This window comes from Patiria miniata, unplaced genomic scaffold (genome assembly GCF_015706575.1).
Source record: "Patiria miniata isolate m_02_andy unplaced genomic scaffold, ASM1570657v1 HiC_scaffold_16, whole genome shotgun sequence".
In the NCBI taxonomy this organism is placed as follows: Eukaryota; Metazoa; Echinodermata; class Asteroidea; order Valvatida; family Asterinidae; genus Patiria; species Patiria miniata.
The window spans coordinates 15,858,665-15,881,956 of record NW_024037054.1 but is presented as its reverse complement, the minus strand read 5'-3'; the positions used below and the strand labels follow the sequence as shown (position 1 = coordinate 15,881,956).

The following is a 23,292-nucleotide window of genomic DNA, read 5'->3' as shown; positions in this document are numbered from 1 at the left end:
GATCAATGCAGTTTGCCCTTTTTGGCGTGCAGGTAAAAACATGTTAGAGGAAACAGACTGCATACAAATCCACCGCACAATATATAATTCTATTTAAAGAAATGCACAAGGAAAACATGCATTTGAAGCTAAATACATACGTAAATGTCAATGTCCAATCTTAAATAAAATCCTGTAGATACACCATGTAGACTTTCAAAAGATGCAAATTTGTCAGAAACAGTCTTTTCATGGTCCAAAATACCAGAGTTACAACTAAAGAATGTGTAAGTGTTCTTTTTTATTTGTTGTTACTACCACTCGGTAGATCATTCCATAAATTTAGGGTCTAAAACGTGACATTTTCCTGTCTCTGTTACTTTGGTACTAGGTAATTTTCCATTCAAGTATCATTAAGAATGACTTCAAAGGTTTTTTAATTTGTTAGGTACTAAATAATGAAAGGTTTGCGGAAACACCATTTGCGAATAATTTCTCAATTAAGAGAATGGTTCTGAAAAGAACCAAAGGTATAAACTCGAAACCATTCTCTTAGTTGAGAAATTATTCGCACATATATACCTTTCATTATTTAGTATCTCCACCATGCAAAGCCTCAAATCTTACTTAATTTGTTAGGTAAGTACATGTAGTTTGCTATTCATAATCACTGTTGGAGGGTGACTACGTTACATCAGAACTATAAAAATCTGTGTCACTATGTCAGAATTTATGGAATGGCCCCCTGTTATGGCTTGCATGTTTAAATTTTTCACATTTTACATGTACATGTACAATACAGTGACAAAATGTCAGGAAATTCTTGGGTGTTTAATCTGCCTGTCAGCACCTAATAGCCACCATGTCAAAAGGTGGCATGGTCTGTAGGACATACATAAATCCAGTGCTATAAATATTTACACATTTCGTTTGTCTTCTCCAATCTCAATGGTTCTCGAAACCCAATTATGTATTCACATGTACCAAGTGAAGCGCCTGCTGGATCGTTTGGGACACTGACGGGTTTATCTATCAAACACATCATCTTTCAGCACACCATTTATATAGACACCAAATGTGCCAACTGCAGCTCCTTAATGGCAGGTCACCAAAGGTTGCAGACAGTTCCAAACACTTGGGTTGTGTAATGGCCTCTAGCCCGGAGTGACTCCATCAATCCAAAACTACAGGTGTGAAACTCAAATTTCCCTGTGTTCCACAACTACAAATATTTGTTTTTGGAACACTGCCAAATCAATGCCATACTGTTGTCTAAAGCCATTGTCTAGGTCTTTGCTAATTACAACTACGTGGGAACAAGCCGGCAATAGACGTAGCCGTAGCTCGAGATGCCGGTTTTGGACACGGCCTAATTTGCTTAAATTTCTTTAACCCTTTTTCGCGACTCAACTGTTATGACTTTTTAGTCTCAAGCCGTGCGCATCTTTTGATACCAAAAACATAAAAATTTTCCGGCGCATAAAACTGAACTTTCCCATACACGTCGTGTACACAGAGCACAATTACCATTCGTACATATGAATAATTAATTAGCCATGATTCCAAAACCCTAGGGTTAAATCAGAAAACAATGCTAAGTGGTTTCAGAGAAAATTTGCTTGTCTCACTACGTAATGTACCAGTCCTCTAGGGAGCAATATTTTTTTAAATAAGATAATGTTCTGGTTTGGGAAAACCATTTCTTAATTGGAATGTATAAGCTATGAAGGTGATGCAGCTATGATACGCATGTATATTTAGTATTAAAATTATATTTGACAACAGATTCCGATGTGATCAATAAGATCAACAGGAAACTATCCACTACGCATTTCTATTTGTTTTTAGGAGGAAATCTGCATTAAATCTACCCAGTAGATCTATAAAATAAATTGGGTAAAACCACTTAACTGAAATATTATTTTAATGTTGATTGAATCTGAAACCAGTATCTCAAAACCAAATCCTGAATAAACTGTAAAGTATTATTCTAAACTATCAAAACCATCCTTAAAATGTCCCTGTACAAAGCAAAGCATACATTTAAAAGAGAACAAAAACACAGACTTTACTGCTTCTTTATCCATGGTTACGACAAAATTGACTAACCCAAAAATCAACAAGCAACTCGGCAAAAAGGACACCAAAACTGCAGTTGAAAAACATCAACCCCCTCCATCCAAAATATGTTCCTCCAATTGCCTCATACAATACAAATCACTGACTCTAGAGCCTGCACTCTTTGATGATTTTACTTCAGGACACCCACTCAATAAAACAACATGTTTTGAGCAAAATATCGTGATGGTTTAAAGTTCCACTGTGACAAGATTCTAAAAGAAACAAAATGTGTAAAACACAGAGTAATCCTGCACATGAGCAGATCAGTAGAAACTACATGCTAACACCATTCAGTTGCTTACAAGTGCGGTTGCAGTCCAAGTTAGAAAAACACTTTCCAGTATAGTGTTTGATTCAACAATGGTACAAATCAAAACAACCATTTACTAACCAGAATTGTGGATTTCGTCCACGACTCAACTGCCGATACAACTTCAGCTCAACGTTGGGCGACGACCAGGACATGGCTGTACAACAACAATACAGCTGCGCAAGATACACTACTTCCACGACTTGCAGTAACACTGAACAGGTTATGGATGTGGCACTAGTGATAATGGTATCAAAGATATCAAATACGGTGTGTGCCCCGGACGGAACAAGGTGCTACATTCTGTTGCTATGGTGATGTCCCAAAGTCTAGTTTACTCTAACGACCGGTCCGACCCCCTGGTATGCCGCTCAATGCCAAGTGTGCATCCAACACTGTAAATCATTCACCGCTACCATTTACGCCTTCTTTCATTTAATTACCACAATAAATACACATACCCTGGGAAAAATTGGCTTCACTATCAGTATCAACATAGCACAGCTAGCAAGGCAACAAATCAGCCTGACACACCAGATACACGTACATGTACCTTACACAGAAATCGACTGCAAATTCTTTGATTGTAAAAATTGTATTGTGCATCTTTTCTCGTTTTGTAATTCATGTACAATGTAAGTGTGATCTTTCAACATTTTGACAAAAAATCAATCGGAGAACAACAGAAGACAAATGTTTTTTAACCCTCCTGCATAGTCACAAACAGTCAAATAATCCATCCTCTTCCCCTGTCATGCCTAATTTTACACAGGCTAGTCATCAACAGTCAGATCATAATTCAAGCAAGCACTATGACTAGTCAAATTCAGTCAACAGACAAAAGCAGACAAGTTGTCAGCACAGCTGGCTTATAAATCACCTACAGTCACAGCCAGTCAATCCTGCTTTATGTAGGCTAGGAGCAAAAACCAGTCACTTCATTGATTTTGCCTATGAAAGGACAACTTGGCACAGAATGTGTTTGCATAGGAGGGTTATTAATTATTAGAGTAATGCACATAATTATATTTTTTCTCATTCACTTGAATTTATTTGACCTATCACCTGGAAATTTCACAAAAATCTAACAAAATATGAATCAATTAACTATTTCTAATTTGAAAACAGAACCAAATAATGTCTGAATGAAAAACAAAATCCCACAAAAGTCAACAAATGCAAACCACACTGTACAGAATCTATGCGTTAAAATTGATTTTCCAGCCTGAAACTTGCAATAAGACAATAAATTTCATTTTTTTTTGCAATTACATACGTATACATTCATTATGGGGTTCTGCAAAAATGCCTACAGACTAGTGTACTGAATGCAAAGTTAGACGTACATTGTTTACTATTATGCATCTGTGTACAAAACACACTGAGCTGTTTATCAAGATTACACATCCTGGGACTGTTAAATGCACACTCCTATACATGTGTCTCTCCGACCTCAGCACTCCAAAAGGTCACTTTTGGACGGCAGCCAAAACCCAGGAATAACGTGTATATCTCTGGAGATTATTTAAACTGAGTTATCTAATACAGGACTAGCAAATATTGCCCTCAGATAAAAACCATATCAAAGTACACTCCTCGCACTTCTCAGTGCTTGCTGACGCACGTACACGCAGTGTTCACTTGTAATGCATACACACGCAAGCCTGCTAGGCTATGGTCCAATTTAAAGTGCTCAACCAAATTTCAAATTGGGATTTTATAGCAGACGTGCATGGCTAATCGCTGGTTTACCCCCAAACTATAATCTGTTTTCCTAAAACAGGATTTGCAAGACTGGGAAGGCGCGGTCGGATGGGATTTTGTGATATAGCTTTATTTTCTGATGTAAAGCTTTGAAATATGGGCCATTCAATAAATTTGCGGTCCGGTGTTTTTCTTTGTCATTGTTACATATGATATGTATGATTTTATAATACTGGATGAAGTCTAATGCCGTTGTCCTAAAAAGAGTGACTTTGAATAGCAGATTACCAACCAAACAAATAAAAAAAAATTGTTTGAAGTCATTAAACATCATTTGCTTTTGCTGCAATTTTCTGAAAAGGATCAGCATTTTATGGTAGTTTATGGCAAATAGTGTCACGCTGACCTGTTTTAAGTTTTGTGTTGTTTTAAGTTTTGTGCTGGAAAAACCCAAGAAAAACATACTGTTCTTTTATTGGTTCCCTGACCTACTTTCAGACAAAATACTGGAGCAATTCATGGACGTCAGATGTATTTTTACAATGTGTATCCCTACCAGGAAATAAAGATAATTTATTTTGCAAAAATGGCCTTGAGTGCCATTCTGTCTGTCTTGCAGGTAGGCAAACACAATTATGATTTTATTTTCATTCTCAATTGTCAAAAAACGTGAGTACCGAATGATGTTGATGGTACATGTACATGTATGTACATACATGTACATTGCTACTAAATGTAATTACCATGACTACTATGCATGATTGTCAGGAAAGTAAACTTAATAATGGATTTAAAGTTCAGAAAATTCATATTCTATAGAACCACAAAACGGCCTCTCGTACTTTAGATTTGATACACAAAACAATATCTTCTTTCTATAATATTTATCGTACTGAACATATCATGAGGATAGCATGAAATGTAAAATTGTTGAGTCAATGTTTTTTCCCCAAAATCGAAGAACAGAAAGTCCAAATTGGTTTGGTTTGCACTTTTTGTAAATATTTTGTAAAAATGTGTCTTAAAAAACAGGCATCAGAATTATCCTTCCCTGGGCTCAAACCATATGCTCCGGGGAAAAGGGGAAGCAATAAAAGCTACTGATTTATGACTTTGGAGTTGTTGTGATGGTATTCTAAACCAGTGCTGACTGATACTAATGATAGGAATAAATTCCATACAAATTGCTCAGTTGGTAGTGTGTGAAAGAATGGTTGCCCAGGTACAGTCACATGTACAGTTCAAGAAATTTAAATACATGTTCATTGTGACTGTACATGTATGTAAGTATATTTTAAAGGCCTTTTCATACTATCGTTTCCAACATCTCCGTCTACCAGTGTTGAATTCAACATGGGTAGGCAATTAGGATCTAACATTTGCAAACATCAAAAAAAAAAACAAAATGATCAATTTAACACGAAATTCTTTACTGGACTGTTAGGGAATGACACTCTAAACCTAAAGCATCCCGTACAATTATGGCTCCTGGTGTGCTGATATTTTTAAAGTAAAGTGTATTTTTGGATCAATTTCTAATGCTGGTCTGCCGACCAGTGTTGGAGAAAACTGTTTTTTTTTCAAAAAAAAACTGCTCCTAATTTTTCATATTTAGTTATTCCGCATTTTCTTCGCAATTAATTACACACCTGTGAAGGACTACATTCCCTTTTAAGGCGTACCGTTCATACACCGGTGTTTGTGTACACAGATCAGCTGTAGATTTAGGATTTTCTACCCAGGTCGAGCCTCGATCTAAGCCCTGGCGATCCCAACCAGGGCTGGATTTTACCCATATAGAATCCCTGGTAGATTCTTGTTTGTGTGATTCAAGGTTCCCCAAATTTCTGCGTTGGACATGTATGGAGTGTTGGGATTTGCATTATACTGACTTAATTTCTCACAAAAAGGTATAGCTGTTTCAATCAATTTAATGCCCTCACTACAAAATATTACATACACGTATACATCACCAAGTGCATCTGCACACATATGTACAACAAACCTCTTAAATGAAAGTGAAAGTGAATACTTCCTTCCTTCAAGTCAAAATCAACAAATGGAACATTTGTTCATTATCCTTAAAGGGAATATACAACATTTGCAAACATCGAAAAATAAAACTACCAAGTTTTTGCGAAATACCTTAACAGGATGTTGGTAAATGACAGTCTAAAGCATCCTGTAAAATTATGGCACCTGGTATACTGTCATTTTCAAGAAAAGTGGTATTTTTGTATCAATTTCCAACGCTGATCGGCCGATCAGCGTTGGAAACAACTGGCTTTTTTTCAAATACTGGCCCCAATTGACCATTGCACTTGTTTGCAATCGATTACAAACCTATGAACGGGTACGAGCAAGCTAGACTGGTTCCCTGACCTTACAATTCCCCAATGTATGTAAACTGCTCTGTTTCTTCTTATATGGAGTCAGGGAACCAGATTACAGGAAAATGATCGTTTTTCTTGGTTTTTATAGCATTTTCGAACCCAAAATCTCCAAAAAGTCAGTGTAACTATATTTGCTTTATATTTCCAACCCCCCAATTCCATCCATTTCTGAAAATTACAGCAAAAGCAAATGATGTATATTCCCTTTAATTTCACATTGTGCTCCATAGGCCATTGTAAAGGAATACAGTGCGCACTCCACTACAAATATACATGTATGTACGTACTTGTCCTATACAGCGCCATTCAAGGTAGCCTGTGTGTGACTTACCATGTACCCTACCATTTTACATTGCTTCTCTTTCGAAGCAAAGGTCAAGCAACCTTTTTGGAATGATTCAGCTATTTCCTGTACATCATAACAGTGCCGGGATGCAATAGGATGTACAAGGCCCCAACAGCATGGCCCAATTTTTTTTTTTAAAGGCTAAAAAGAAGCTGCACTTTTCAATCTGTTAAATTATAAATGGAAAATTAATGAAAATGCTGCAAACTGCTTACCGAATGGATTGACCAGAAATGTACAAATCAAATAAGTTAGAGGGCCTGAAATGTCGACCCTTGCATGCAGAGCTAGCCTTTCTCAAAAGAGAAAAGTCCCAGCTAGGATAAAATGACTAGCCTTCTAGCCTTTTTCTTGCTTCAACACACTGTGGCTTCAACACATGTATGTAAAATCACAGCAGTTAAAAACACTATGTTCTTAACAAATAAGAAAATAATTGGTTTTCAACAATTGCTCCTACATTGTACCCTGCGTGCATGGCTCTGCCGGGCGGCCGGCGGGCGCCAATTCCATGGCACATAACACAATTAAGGTGGTAGCTAAAAATAACATGATCAATTTTCAATATTCACTGATCCGCGATTCTGCTGTACAACATATGTTGAATTGCGTGTGTGAGCAATGACGTATGAAGTTTCAATGAGAATATGAAAGCATAGAAGTGCAAGTACATAAACGTTACTGTCAAGCACAGTGTAGAAAATGGTGCAGTTCTGCACGAAAATAGTTAGGGAAACTACCCAGAACTTGTTTTGGGGACAAAGTTTCTAACTATTTAAACAAGACAGGACTTCAGACTGACACTGAATGGGTTATTCTATGAATTTAGGGTTCAAAGTTTATCATTTTTCATGTAATATTGACTTTCAAATGTCATTAAGAATGACTTTTATTGATTTAAATTTGTTGGGTAGTTTGCTTTTCATAATCACTCTTGGAGGATGACTGCATTTAGAAGTCCATCAGAAAAATAAAATCACAGATGTCAGATGTAACAGGGACAGGAAAAGAAAATGGACCCCAATATTTATAAAATGACCCACATGGGGACATTGTGGCCTTTTCAAGGGGAAAAAACAACCAGCAACAAACACAATCTTCTTCAAAAGAAAGTCTGATGCACAACTGTAATTGCTTCTGCGAAAGCTCTTGCCATTTTCAAAAAAAAATGTCTTCACCCCTTCCGATTGTCAATGGGCATGCATGCGTGTACATTCCTTGCCAAGGCTAAAAGCTAGGTTTCTATGCAACATGAATGTGCAACAATTGGACTCATTACTTAACTTGCCATAAAAACAGGCAGGGGAAACAATGAGATTGCCATAATGGAGGGCAGGGGAAACACTGGGACTGATTGGATGGCCTTGCAGACAGAAAGAAACCTTCCCAACTACTGGCTCTATATGATTTGACAGCATAAAGGTCATCCCAGGTCGACCTCTGGTTGTCATTGTAAAGCTTGTCTGATGATCACAATGAAAAATCAATTCATTACCCCCAACTTAGTTTGGACACAATCCCTGGAACGTGGTGCGAATGGGGACAATAAGAAGAAGCACCAATGCATAGTGTCTGAACAGGAAGAACATGTAAGACAGAAACAAAAAGCAGAAATCTCCAACTCAACAACCCTTGTCTGATAAACTGAATTTTCAGGAGTAGGCCTATGTGTACACTGTACTGTGAAGTGGTGCAGTAAACATAGTATCCTAGTGATTTATTATGAAACCATTTGATCTGTATGTGTGGTGACTTAGGAGGGATAAACAAACAAACATTGATTTGGTTTCCTATCTGATCCCATTTGATTTTACATATTCCAGGAATTTTTCACATACATCTGCCTATGCATGTTTTAGTGTTTGGCCTGGTTGGAATCCTGCCAGTCAGTGTTAAATTAGGTTGTCATTTCCTTCAGCTCCCTTGTGACTTTTTGGGGATTTCCCTTTCATATATGATTGGTTAAACTTCTGGGGCCAATTTCGTGGTGATGATCGACTAGCCCCACAAATCTGTACCAATACTGAATTTCTGTGAACTAGTGTTGTGCATACAAAGAGGGTGCCCTTTTACCTAGCAACGACGTCCCATGGGAGGGACACATACATTTCGCTGGTTGACGCGCGCTCACCGTTCCTGTGTGTGTGATGCACGTACACCAGGGGATTTGTAGCATGTACACGCAGTGACCGCGCTTTGCGGCAAAATATTGCAGTCAGGCAAGATGGCGTCGTTCGGTCACCCCAACTATACTTTCTTTGCCAATGAGGGGGTACTTGTGAACGGAGCGAATAGACAAATCTGTCACTAGTACTGCATTTCTGTGAGCAAATGTTGTGCATCAGGTTGTATTGACCAATCTCGAAACCGAACCGAGCCAAAAAAACCTGAATACCTGGATTGGGCAACTGTGCCTGCTTTTTGTGCCTGGACTAACCCGCTTCGCTTGAAAATCCTTGTCTCTCAGTAACCGAATCATAACGTATGGCACTTGCAATAATGTAGATCATGCGTGATAGACCACAAACCATTTTGGTCATACCGGGCACAGCGGCTGTCAAATAAATATGAATACAAATTTTGAATTTCCTAAATGTTTATTGGTTTATTTTGGCTTATTTCCAAAATGGCTTAACAAACTTTCTCCAAATGCCCAATGGAAATTACTGAGCTAGTGCTGCTAAGAAAATTTCTTTCTCAGTAAAAGCAGGTTAACAGTCAAAATGCCATGTAATGCTTCATTGCTTATGACCGGTTTTCAGCAAACTCATTGCTTAGCACATTTGTTCAGGATTATGTTATACTCAGTTGTACTATGAAGTTGGGCCCAGGTTTAAGTACTGGGACTTCTCTCAAGGGAGTGAGTATGGAGACTCCGTGCATAAGTGCACCTTGAACGGTTAAAAAATGCAAAGCGGAAAACTCTGACTGAAGACCACTTGAGAGCCGCTGCCTCTTTGCGCGCCATGCTCGGGTGCATCTCTCTCGCGTGCAGACGCTACGGGTTTTTGCACGTTCGTTCGATAATCAGTTTGTGGAATCGCTGCGCGCGCATGCATGGAGGAAGGAATAGCGCATGTGATGTGTTTTCCACTTGCTCTTGTGCGTAGGCTATATTCACAGCACCATCCATAATCATTGTTAGTTATTTTCAAATAAACCACAAGGGGGTATTAAAATAATTTTAAAAGTTGCACAAAGGTATTGTAAGGAGCAGGGTTCAAACCTGTGACCTCTGGATTGCCGTTCCGGTGCTCTAGCTACCAACTGTGCATATCCAGTCCATTATGTTGGCAACTCCCCTTTTTTTTCAATGTCTTTATTCAAAGAGACTATAGTCTGAAGCCATAAACCAGTTTATGCCATGTAGCCTGGAATCGGCCCATACAGTCATGCTAGCAACACAATAATAGTGCTGAAAACCTGGGAAATAGGTTGTTGTTTTCAGCATCATATGTGGTTTTAAACCTGGTAGCGGATATAAAAACAATTTTTGAACCTGTGTGGATTGGAACTCAAACTGACACAAAAATGCTTGATGACTCAAGAACCAAATTTTTTACAATTTACACCAGAATGCCAGATTATGGTTATGAAGTTCAAGATAACTTGTGGTTACGTGTTACTTATAATGCAAGCGTTGTGATACATTTATATAAAATTTGCCAATATGCACATTGTATGCATGTACAATCTATCACTGTACACTCGTCAACTCACAAGTAAACACCACAAACATGATTTAATATTACTGTTCATTTCTGGGTATGCTAATAAGCAACAAAAGGAAACAGCCTTACCTATTGGAGCGTCTTTTACCTTGGGGCACAATGATCCGAGGAATGTCATGCAACTGTATAGTATAGGATCCCTTCCGATTTATAGGTAGTGCCATGATAAACAACCACCACCACCACACACAAAAAAAAAAATCAGCGAAATGACACCATTTGCTGTTGACTACCGCCCGATTGAACTCTTTGACCGACGTACAACCTTTGACCGATGCGTTGACTACCGGTTCCCACGAAATGAAGTTCCTACTTGTCAGGAAAAATAATGAGTCACTCCACTTTCCCACTGCCAGTACTGAGTACCAACAAATCCCAATTCACAGAAGTATGGCTGATCTTTCTGACTCCAAAACCAGAACAACATATGTATTACAGCCTCACTGCGTGTACTCCTCTTCAGACAACAAATTCCCCTAAGGCAATGGCAACAGAAAAAACAACCCAACAACAAGTGGAGTGCCCACACCGCTGGTCTACTAGAGCGTAACAGGCACAGATCAAAAGAGAAACCAAGGATGTCTGCTGGTTAAAAAGCAGCTACCAGGAGTTGACACAATACACTGTAATCCTTTTGATTGTTCTTCCTGTGAAAGCCCACAGGGTATATCCACAGCTGGGAACTGCAGAAGTCATGCATGAGCGGCCACTGTGATGTCACACTTGTTGGGTTAGGAGGGCTTGGGGGAGCTACACAATAGTGGTAGACTAAATCGATCCTGGCGTGCTGCGCTTAACTTCACATTCTCAAAGGGATTATTTGGATTAGGAAGTTACAATCCTCTAATCAATTTGTGATTCAGGCTAAACAATTTCAGATTCACGTCAATCAATAAGTTCCATTCAGATACAAGGATAATGTTTACGTATGACTTTTGAGAATACAAATTCAATTCGATTTGATAGGCACATCCGTAGGAATGTTTGCAGTTACCTGGAAAAGTGCCTGACAATTCACGAGAAAATCCTTGCTCAAAGTGAAGATATTTTGGCCTGGTACCAAATATCTTGTACAATTATACAGATGTGGCAAAGTGACGGGTGTAAACAAACTTTTGTTCACCGCCGACGGCTAAGGACGATGAAGGCTCCCTATTGGCTGGAAGTTCCAATATTTGCATGTTCTCATTTGCATGTCAACTTCATTACCATATTTGGTCATGGGCTGATGACAGCCTTACATTGCCCTGCGTTTACTAGACATTATTACTGGTACAGAACGGATAGTTGCTGAAGCAAATCTATACACAACTATACATTGTCGCTACGTACCAGACATATTATCATATAATTATTACAAAAGTAATTATTCCACTTGAAATGGTTATCATTCGGAAGCAAACAATTATTGAACATGTGCCCACAGGAACATTTCTATGTGCATTAACAACGGAATCCAATTAAAATGGACATATTTTCTTTGTTCTCTCAAAATGTATAATATAAAAAATTGCACTGTGCTGAAACGTCCACAAGTTTAATGTAATGCAGCCTTCTTAACATATTGAGCAATTTCGTTGCTAAAAACGCAAAAAACTGCACAGAAAGCAAATGATCCCATGTACCTATTTTAGCGAGATTATTTTTCAACTTTTAAATGTACAACCCACAAAACTGACCTCATTTGCTCCCCCCCCCCCACAACTTTTGGAGACATTCTTGGGACAATAGATGTCGAACTTTTCCCATCTTCCTCGCAGAATTGAAGTTTATACCTTCAATTAAGTCAGCATAGCTAAAGTCATCTTTGTCCCAGTGAGAATAATGCTCTCTCTTAATATCTTTGTGTAAAAAAATATTGACGTTATATCATGCACACTTGTTTGTTTCTTAACTGGCAGACTAAAAGCAAGATTTTCCCAAGCAGGACTTTCAAGAATGTTTACAGAATCAACAACTGAGCACTGTTCAAACAGGCTACATTGCAATCTGCAGGGAGCCCAGCATACTGAGTAGGTTGTTAACTGTAAACAGTTAGCTCATAATTGACATATGATGTCATTGTGTGGCTAGTGATGTATTACAATGAGTCCATTATCAGCTTAAACTGGCACTGTCAATCAACAATGCTTTTATCCTGTGTCAAAGCATAGTCATAGTGCAATGTTGCATGGAGCAAGGGCCATCACCTAGTAGCACATGTGCAGTGCAGATTGCACAATTTAAATCAGAAGTTTCCTCAAAAAAGGGTCAAAGAACAAGGACTTCACCATGCATTTGACAGATTTGGGAAAACAAGTATTTGAAAGGTGAAATATCTGAAGGGCTTGATAGGGTTCAGTTGTGAGGCCATCTGAGATTTTGGTACAATTTGGGGGAAATTTGTGACAACATTTTGATTAATTGCCTTTTAATTGAGGAGGTAAACAACACAACTATAAAAATGACAGAGGAGTAAGAATCCTCCATAGAAAACAGATGACCTTTCATTGGTATGTTTCCTCAAAATCTTTCCTCTCCTGTTCAAACTGAAAATTTGTTTCAACAGCAACTCCGCCCCCCCCAAAAAAGAATTCATTTACATCGTCCCTGGGCAACTTTCCTCTTGTACTTTCAAACAACCTTGTGGATGAACCACACATGTCACTGACACGTACAGCTTGTGTAAGACCCAGATCAAATCGTCCGAATTGAAAAAAAAAATCAGATCATATTCGGCTCTCAGGTGGGAATTGATGCAAGTGTGCGAGCTAGACCTTTTTTTGTGGTGAGGGAGTTTTCAGTTACAGAACTTGGAATGGATATCAAGTTCTTATTATCTCTACAGGAGAAGCGCGGAAAATACTGAGATGATTCCACACTGACAAATATTACATTCACACAATTTTAGTCCATATTCTTTTCGACCTATTACAGGGGGAGGGAGCAAAATTGGTTATTGGCGGGAAAAAGGCAAAAGCACAGAAGTTATTACTACTACAGACAAATCTCGTTAGTACAAACTCTGTTAAAACAAAATTCTGGTTATAGCAAACATAAAGACTTAGTCCCGACTGTGCATTTATGTGCACAATGAATGGGACTGATGTTCCTCTTAATACAAAATTCTGATATAACAAACAATTTGGCCAGGTCTGAACGAGTTTGTATTAACGAGGCTCGACAGTACTTGTATATGGTTGTGAGGTGTTGGTGTTTAAAGGCAGAGTATAAATCATGTATCATTTGTGCATATTTTTCATTTGAAGCAACAAAAGTGCTCAAAATCTAAAGAAGGGTGCTCAACAACTAACATGATGAAGTTTTCGGCTCAGTGAATGCTTTATATTCCGAGAATTAAAAAGTTACGATTAAAATGTTGTCGAGTCATGCTTTGAATTGCACCCGAAATCTTAGTCTGGGATACTTTCCCATTCAGTAGATTGCAGCTATGCACAGAACTGGCGAAGACACAACCACGTGCGTACATGTGTGGTGTCAACACTTGCGCGAACTCATTCACGGCTTTGCCGAATTAAAAACGAACTACCGACGGATATTTCCAAAAATGCATCTTCAGACGCATCATTGGAAAAGTCCTTCTTTTATTGTTTTCTTCACAATGACAGCATGCCAGAACGAATAATTTCATAGGGAGTTTAGTACCATTACCATCTTTAAAACCAAGTATGCTCTTCAACAATACTTTCTTCAGTTACTTTTTGGATAGCTGCATTGAGAAAGGGGGTGGAGCCGCCCCCCCCCCCCCCCTCCTGGATATGCCACTGAATTACCTTCTCGTATTTATGCATGATAGAAGTAACTACCGGTACGGTATAAAATGTGCCTTGTACAGACTGATTTAACTTTAATATTCCGCTCCAATATCCAATTAATAAGAGCATTTTGGGGCTAGTTTAATCAGTCCTACGTTTCACAGCGTAAAGGAAAAGTGAGTTAATTTAATCACCCCGGGAACAGCTGTCTTATCTCTTGGTACACGTACCTGCATTTTCATGCATATTTTACAAAAACTTAATTGCATACCGGTACGTTATCAGATTTATTGATAGAATTATTTATATGCATGAAAAATGCATGAGGAAATGTGCAAACCTGCACATGCATACATAAACACATACTGAAATTTGTATCCTTGTGGAGACATTTCTTTGTTCTCGTGTAGTAAAGTTTTCGATCTGATACACCGTGCCCTCTGGAGACGTGTGTACAATAGGGAACAAAAGATTGTTCACGTCTCCACAGGGCAATTTCTATAGATGAATACGTCTCCACAAGGTTTTCAGGAAATAGATATGTGGATTTTACTCAAAAACTAGGAATTTCCAAGGTGGGTTGATCTGTCGCAAATGGAAGAGTTTTAGAAGAGGGATATTAAGTTCAAATTTCAGCCACAGAAATTAATTCTGGTTAAAATAAGAGCATTTTGAAACTTCACTTTCAAACTCACACATACTGAAATTTGTATCCTTGTGGAGACATTCTTTGTTCTCGTGTAAAGTTTTCAAGTTTGAAAGTACAGTTTCAAAATTAAAAAAAGCGACAATTCTTTGATTTCCTGTGATGTTCTTTTACTTTTTACAAATTAAAAAAGAGGAAATATTTCACAACTTTTGAGAGAATTTCCTGCATTAAACATCAACTTCACATTAAAGGTAATATACAACATTTGCAAACACAAAAAATTATGAAATACCTTACTGGACTGTAGGTGAATAATAGTCTTGTGCATCATGTGAAATCATGGCACCTGGTGTGCTGTGATTTCCACGAAAAGTTTAACGTTTGTATCTATTTCCAACAATGGTCCGCCGACCATCGTTGGAAAAAAAAGACTTTTTTTCAAATACTGCTCTCAGTTAACCAAATTTAGTTAGTTCACATTTTGTTTGAAATGAGTTACACATCTACGAACGAGTGCAAGCCAACTAGTCTGGTTCCCTGACCTGACAATTCCCCGAAGTCTACAAATTGTTCAGTTTTGTCCGAAGTAGGGTCAGGGAACCAGACTAAGAGAACAGCATTTTTTTTCTTGTTTATTTATTCCAGTATCTATGAACACAAAACTTTACACAGGTCATGGTATACAATTTTTGCTACAAAATCGTAACCCCCCAATCCATCCATTTCTGAACATTACAGCAAAAGTAAATATTCCCTTTAATTCTAAAGAAACAAAATTCATCATGAAGAAGAGACATTCAACTCAAAATCCTCCGGTAACTTGCTGTTATAACAACATTTTTATCCTCTCGATACTTCCCGCATTGGCACTTATCCAGGTTCTTGATCGGATGTAAGTATCTTTATATACATACCCACCGGATTTCGCGACCCCAAAGGAAATTTGCTGTAAACCTTCACAAAACTTTAGAAAAAAATCAACACTGCATGCAGGTCTGCAGAAAACTAATGATATGTTCCACGGACTATACATTTTCACAAGGCACTAAATCACATGCAGATTGGTAGTATTGCCTTAATTAAGATTCAAATTACATAATAAACAATCTAGTCACATAAAGATGTTGTGAAATCATTGGTAAACTTCGGGCAAAACACAGATCCGGTCACGACAAAGTCCGTTTCCCAGTGAACCTCAGCGCCTAGACAAACCAACTTGTCCGATTATGCAAGGGTTTGCTTGAAAGGATTGAAGCTTTTTTAAACAAATGTACACGTTTTAATTCAAATTTGCTGTTTTTCTGTCAAATAACCATTTTTGCAGAATTCTGCCAGAAATCTGCCAAAAAAATCCATTCTGTCAAACTCGTTTCTTTTTACAATAATTCTGTCAAAGTTAGCTGAAAATCGGCTAAAACGGTCACCCTGGTTTGTGGGTATTGGGAAAGAGGACAAAATCTCCTTACAATACAGTTTGTTGTACTTCAATCGGATAATCTGTTGACAAGTTATGGCTGGATTTTAGCAGACCTTGCAGGCCTCTGTTATTTGTGAGGCGTTCTGACATGTCAAAATGAGGTTTGTGTGCATTTGGAAAAAGAACAAAAATTCTCCTTACAATACTGTTTGTTGCACTTCAATCGGATATTCCGTTGACAAGTTATGGCTGTTTAAAGTTCACATTTATTGACCTGTCAAAAAAGTAAAGTACTTAGAAAAAGGCCTTTAAAGTTTCAAGTTTTGTATTCGTGAAAATGCAAGATGCCTAGTGCTTTTCCTTAAAACCACTTGTATTCCATGATTTATATACTATTACTTTAACGTATGTGTAGTAGCCAAATAACAGAATACAAATATCAATAAATCTGAAAATTGGAGTAAAAAATCTCCTCATTCCTTTTTTTCTTTCCATTTTTCTCCACTAAGGCCTGTTTCCATCTCATTTTGCCAGAACACCTTGCATTTGTTTTCACTTCCAATTCTTTTTTTCACAAATTCACAAGGTTGATCATTTGTTTGACAAGGAGAACTCTTCCTGAAAGCTTTGGAACTGTTAATAATGGTTGGTATGTTTAAACTGTAAAACAGGAAAATGAAATTCCAACAAATCCTTACACGGGCTCTTCCCACAAAAAAGATCTGGCCACATTTGGTGGGACTACACAGTGCACACAATTTTCTATAGCAGAACCATTGTTCATTTTTAGGCAGACCACAAAAGTAGTTAAATGTTGACATTGAAAGCAGAATTTGCTTATGAGTTTGTGATAGAAATGTCCATGTGTACATGCTAGTTGCCGAGGTTTTCGAATACGCTTAAATTTAGCACCGATTCTCTGCCGCAAATTTTTACCATAATTTTTAACCATACAGGGTAAGGAAACCGGAATGTCAGGACCATTTTTTAATGAAGTTCTGCATGTAGCACTTTCAAAATCTAGGATATGAAAGCCCTATTAATAAGCTTTCTTAAGTACAAGAATCATCCAAATCACTCATGCACTTTTCAACTTACAGAATATTAAAAACAAACACCATTTTAAACGTCTGTCAACGGATCACTATGTGAATTGTTTTCGTTTTGCTGAAAGAACACTAACCTTTTTTGGTGATCCGTGGACAGAACTTTAAAACAGTGTTTGTGTTCAAAATACCATACCTTGAAAAGTTCATGAGCGATTTCAATGATTCTTGTACTAAATGAAAGCTCATTAATTGGGCTTTCATATCCTAGATTTGGAAAGTGCTACATGCAGAACTTCATTAAATAATTGGTCCTGCCAATGCCATTTGGGCTTCCTTTTGTTTTACTCACCCTGTACAGTAAGCAGCTAAACAAACTCCACCCCAAGAGCTAACAATGTAATCACAAAAATTACAAGCCTTGCATATGGGAGCGTTACTGGTACATCATCACCTCCAGTATGTACATTACAAAAAGATATTGAAACATTCACAGGTGGCTCTCCCACAAAAGAAAAATTAAATGTCTCATTTACATTACAAAGGACAGCTGTTTGCATATCAGTTTGTTTTTCTAAAATGACCTTACACGGGGAACTTTTGGATAGATAATTTATGCAAGGGTATTCGAAGCAGGAAATAATATTGTGCTTACGTAACACTTCCTGCACTAAAATAAAAACATAATACATGTTATTTGCCATAATACAAAGTACAATTTGAGACATTTGACCTGCAGTTCTAGATTGAAAAGTCAAAATTTGTAAAGCATGTACCAAAGAAAGATGAGGTTTTGTTTGCTTACCGTTTCTTCCTTTTTGCTGGCACTTCAATAAAGAACTCCATTTCGGCTACACACAATTTTTTCGTCCTCTACAAATGACTTGACTCCAGTTTAGTGGTGGGAGATATTGGAGATTTCAAAATTCGATTATCCTAATTTGTGTAAAACGAATGACGGTTATCCGATTTTGCAGGAACTTTTCACTCAGCTCACAGTCATGCCAAAAAAAAAGGGATGAGTGAGATGGCGCATGGTATATGCTCCGGAGCCCTAATGGTAAAAAAACAAATGGGTAGGAACTCTCTGATCAGTCAAATCAGCAGGCTATTCATGAACCGAGAAGACGCTAGCGAGTGAATGCAGTCACAATCAGAGACCAAGGAGCAAATTAGTACCAGTTGTTTTCTTTAGCCTACGTCACAAAAAAAATGGAAGGCTGAATTCTTTTTAGGTCGGTTTCGAATATCCGGTTTTCAAAATCCAAACCGAATAGTGGAATTCAAACCGAATGTTAAAAATCCTGATAATAATCCCACCACTACCGGTACTAAGTAATAGGTTTTAGATGAATCAGCTGTTTGAAGCACAGTGTTCCATTGTGTCAACTTCTCAACAATTATAGTGTACAATGCTGTGTTACAATAGGTGCACGAATTTCTGCGTATGTATGCAGGACCAGGGTTGCAGTATTATGTGAACTATTAATGTACGATGTGACGCCAACCCCGTTTCCAAGGCAACCAACAATAAATTCCCTCCTGGGGTTCTTATCTGACAGCTGCATCCTGGAAACCTGAACTTTAGGGTTACGAGTGAAACCGATGACTTTATCAGAGAGGTGGGAAAATATTTTACGTTTTCCACGGTACAACTAACAACTAACCACATGTCCCATAAATCACATATCACACACAGTTAATCACAAGGGATGAAACGTAGGACGTGTGTATACACACGTCTTTCACAACATCAATGTGCACCCATACGTGGAAACACCGCTTTGTTCTCAAGTACAAAATCGTGAGAGGGTCGAAAGATTTATTTTCAAAATGCTCCTATTTCAACCCAAATTACTTTCCTGGGTTGAAATTCCGACCAAATATCCCTTACATAAAATACTTTAATTTGCGGCATATAAGTATACCTTGGAAATTCCTAGTTTTTGAGTAAAATCCATACATCTATTTCGTGATAACCTTGTGGCTTCACGGTACAACTATAACAACTAACTACATGTCCAATAAATCACATATCACACACAGTTAATCATAAGGAATGAAACGTACGACGTGTGTATACACACGTCTTTCACGTCTTTCACAACATCAATGTGCACCCATACGTGGAAACACTGCTTTGTTCTCAAGTACAAAATCGTGAGAGGGTCGAAAGATTTATTTTCAAAATGCTCCTATTTCAACCCAAATTACTTTCCTGGGTTGAAATTCTGACCAAATATCCCTTACATAAAATACTTTAATTTGCGGCATATAAGTATACCTTGGAAATTCCTAGTTTTTGAGTAAAATCCATACATCTATTTCCTGATAACCTTGTGGAGACGTATTCACCTATAGAAATTGCCTTGTGGAGATCTTTACAATCTTTTGTTCCGTATTATATCAGTCTCCTCCGGGCATTGATTTTCGAAACAAGCTTTCCTACTCTTTCAAAGGCAAAGAACTACAAAGTGAAAGGAAACTTACTAAAATGAAGCCATATTCATCCCAAAAAAGTCTTTACACTTAATCTTTAGCCTTACATGAGCTTCATCAAATGAATCGCAGCTTTAGCTGAAAAAGTGTTGATCGATGGCAAAAACTTGTTGTTGGTACAATATTTGAATGGGGCCAAAGTACGAGTATACACGCTAAATTACCCAAAATTAACTTGTTTCTGGTCAAAAGGTGTCTATTTCCACATCTGTTGATTACAGAAGTAAACACAAAGGACAGAAGATACTTGATAAGATATAAGCGTCTAATTTGGGATATTCTGTGTTCATTTTAGAAGCACAATACAGTATAACATTTGTTCCTTTAAAAATAGAAAGCCGAGTCGTGCAAATATGAAACTGAAATTGTGTACTGAGATATTGCTTACTGTCAAATTCCTCTTGAACTTTTATTCCTGATTTATTTATAAAACAGCAAACTCAGACGGTGGGAAATTCCACAAATGTGTCAATGGAAAATAACCAATGCAGCTCTGCATGGTAAGATACAATTTGGTTTGAAATTTGTAATAAATTGAAACATTCAGTTGTTATTGTTAGACAAATGCATCCATTAAAAAAAAAAATGCATGGCAAATTGTTAAAAACAACGAAAAATTGTTGCACAAAAAGCAAACAGAATTCTTTGAATAAATTCATCTGGATTGTTAGTCAGAATATTTCTGAAAAGCTCTTTTGATAAATCCAATAAGGAATATGTGAAGATGTTACTCACAAATTAGTGACGTTTCACTGCTATGCTAGCAGCTTCTTCAGTCTGGCAACGCATACCACTTGACACCAAACAGAATTAATATCACTTCAAAAGATTGGTACAATAAATTTCAGAAAGCATTGTAGGATAAGTTAACACGGGAATAAAAAAATGAGAAGTTTGCAAGCTAGTTGTTGACAATTCACCTACCTGAATACCGGCTCAGAGAGCTTGCGTATCTTCAGACCCAAGCGTGACATCTCTCCTCCGTCGTGCGGGCTGAGCGGCTGATTGCGATCCCGGTGGTACGGCGACAGCAACGGGGAAACCGGACTCAGGTTGCTGGGCGTACGCGTACGCTGAGAGCGACAGGGTAAGTGGGCCCCGTACGGCCGCATGAAAGCACAGTTTAGTGTCATGGGCGATGATGATAACGGGTCGGCAACGGACTTTATATACTGACCACTTAGTGCCCGGCACTCTCTTGAGAGTTTTATTTTTTTCCCGCTGCAATGATGATGAAAGCGATAATGTCGTCACGGAGTGATATCCCACCAAAAGTTAGAGAGAGACTGGAGCAACAACGATCAGCGCGTGACAAAACAGCCTGAAGGTTGGGATTTGCTACGGATGACACATCTCCATGCAGTCCGACTATAGGAAGGCCTTTCTTAAGCAGTGAGGTCGAACTACTAGTCACTGGCAAACAATTTATGGACCTACAATAGTCAATTCAATGTCAAAATGGGTATCAAATGACAAACACTGAACAATGGTTGAAAAACTCATGACAATTATGTGTATGTGACATGTCAAGTTGAACATAAACAACTCCACAGATAAGCTCATGGAGATTCGACATGTAATGGGTGTTGAATACCATCAACATGCCACAGTTTGCTATGGCAGTCCCTATCAGTCTGGCATACCACGCAGGTCAAAAAGAAGTTCATCAAGTTCACCGTCTCAAAAGAAATTTCACAACTCTCCTTATCAAGTCATGGTCATACCATTTCATACACACTACAAAATTGATTTGGTGCCAAGAAAAGAGACGCATGCACCCCATGGGTCCTGAGAAACCTCATTTCCCAACCCACTGGCTGGTGGCACTGAAACTTGGCCCATCCGAAATATAGTTCCCAGAAACTGTGACTTACTCACGACATGGATACAATCCCTAAAGCACAGTTTCCACACTGAGCGTTCATGGAAAGTATTCCACTTAATACAAACTTCCGCGGCTACAGTATCCTCAAATAAATCTCCAGTTAAGAAGGGCGCAGCTGGCTCTGTCTGTTAAATGTGATGACATACAGTCTCAAGATTCCACGGAACAAAACAAAAATGATTCACAGTCGCTGTCTGCTGAAGTCAAGCTATTCAAAGGACATTTTTTTTCCACGAAAAAGTTCACACCTTCCCATCAGCTAGTCCACATACATAATTTACATCATCTAGCCTCTTATTAGCCTGCCAAGAAATGTCACAATTGATGACACGGGGTATCTTGTTCGGAGAGGGGGGGGGGGGGGGCGGACACTACAGGGATACTGCCAAATGAATAAACATTACATTGCAGAGGCCACTTCTCACACAGACAGATTTATGCTTGTGAGATCTTGCATAAAATGAGTCAGACAATATGCATGTATCGGAATAAAACGAACCTGTATAAAGTCAACACTGACTTGGTCACGATGGAAGCAACAAAGCGAAGGAGTAAATTGCAGAAAATTGGTATTAAAAAGTACCCTCGTTAAAATTCGGTTTATGAACTGTCAAGGTCCAACTATGTGTAGATGTACCTCCCTTAAATTCAAACAGTCCGACAACAATAATCCTCTGCAAAGTTGAAACCGTTTTTTCTTAGAAACATGCACACTTTTCTCCTCAAAATGTCATCCATGACCTGTATTAGAATTTGCCAGCTCCAAAGTTATGAGCACATCAACGCCTCCATTGTACACACACAGAGCATCCCTATGATGAGCTGCAACAGAGACTGATAGCAATCTAAACCAGCGATGATCACAACCATTAAGTATTTATAAGATGTGCACATGCTGTTCCCATCAAAATGATTCCTTCTTGGCAGACAAAAAAGCTGGCAGGGAATTGATCGTCAAGCTGAGATTCTCTGAACGCGTACATGCGTAAAATTCACGAGGCGAACACTTTGATAGTTTGCGTTGGCTGCTATAGTGGTGTGATTTTCATCTTGAGCTCCAGGTCCCTTTTTTTGGACACTTGACACATCACCTCAGAACTGTCAGTTCACAGCATCTTATGTTAGTCTCGCTTAATTAAAGCCAGTTTTGTACACAAGCTGCCAACCAGGTCTAAGGTGTGATTTTGTGTCCGGCAAATAACATCCGCCAACGAGCAAACACCTTTCCAGCCTCGTCCCGCCAGTTCAGCTGATTGTATAGTTCCAACTGAGCCAGCACAGCAGAGCTTCCCCCAACAACACAGGTTCCACTGATCTACATTTTCCATTCCCCAGTGCCGGCGCACTCAACCAATTAGAAGACGGCTTCATGTACCGCTACCGAGCAGATACTCAAATCAGAGAATACACTGTAATTTTTTTTTTTGCCTCAGATGTACATATCCTGACAGCAGCGA

General features: G+C 38.4%; 1 protein-coding gene across 4 annotated transcripts in view; it reads right to left on the bottom strand.

The window, feature by feature from the left end:
* The window catches only part of LOC119723106 (cAMP-specific 3',5'-cyclic phosphodiesterase 4C-like), a 49,407-nt gene extending 27,241 nt beyond the window's left edge, over positions 1-22,166 (bottom strand). The window contains exon 1 of one of the 4 annotated variants that reach the window (XM_038193631.1): positions 20,875-22,166. In XM_038193631.1, coding sequence (XP_038049559.1) covers positions 20,875-21,083 — 209 coding nt within the window. In that variant the 5' untranslated portion in view covers positions 21,084-22,166. Of the gene's footprint in view, positions 1-2,491; positions 2,890-10,653; positions 11,207-20,874 lie in introns of those variants that run through there. The other 3 variants (XM_038193632.1, XM_038193633.1, XM_038193634.1) reach the window with 3 other exon arrangements.
* Positions 22,167-23,292: the final 1,126 nt, after the last annotated feature.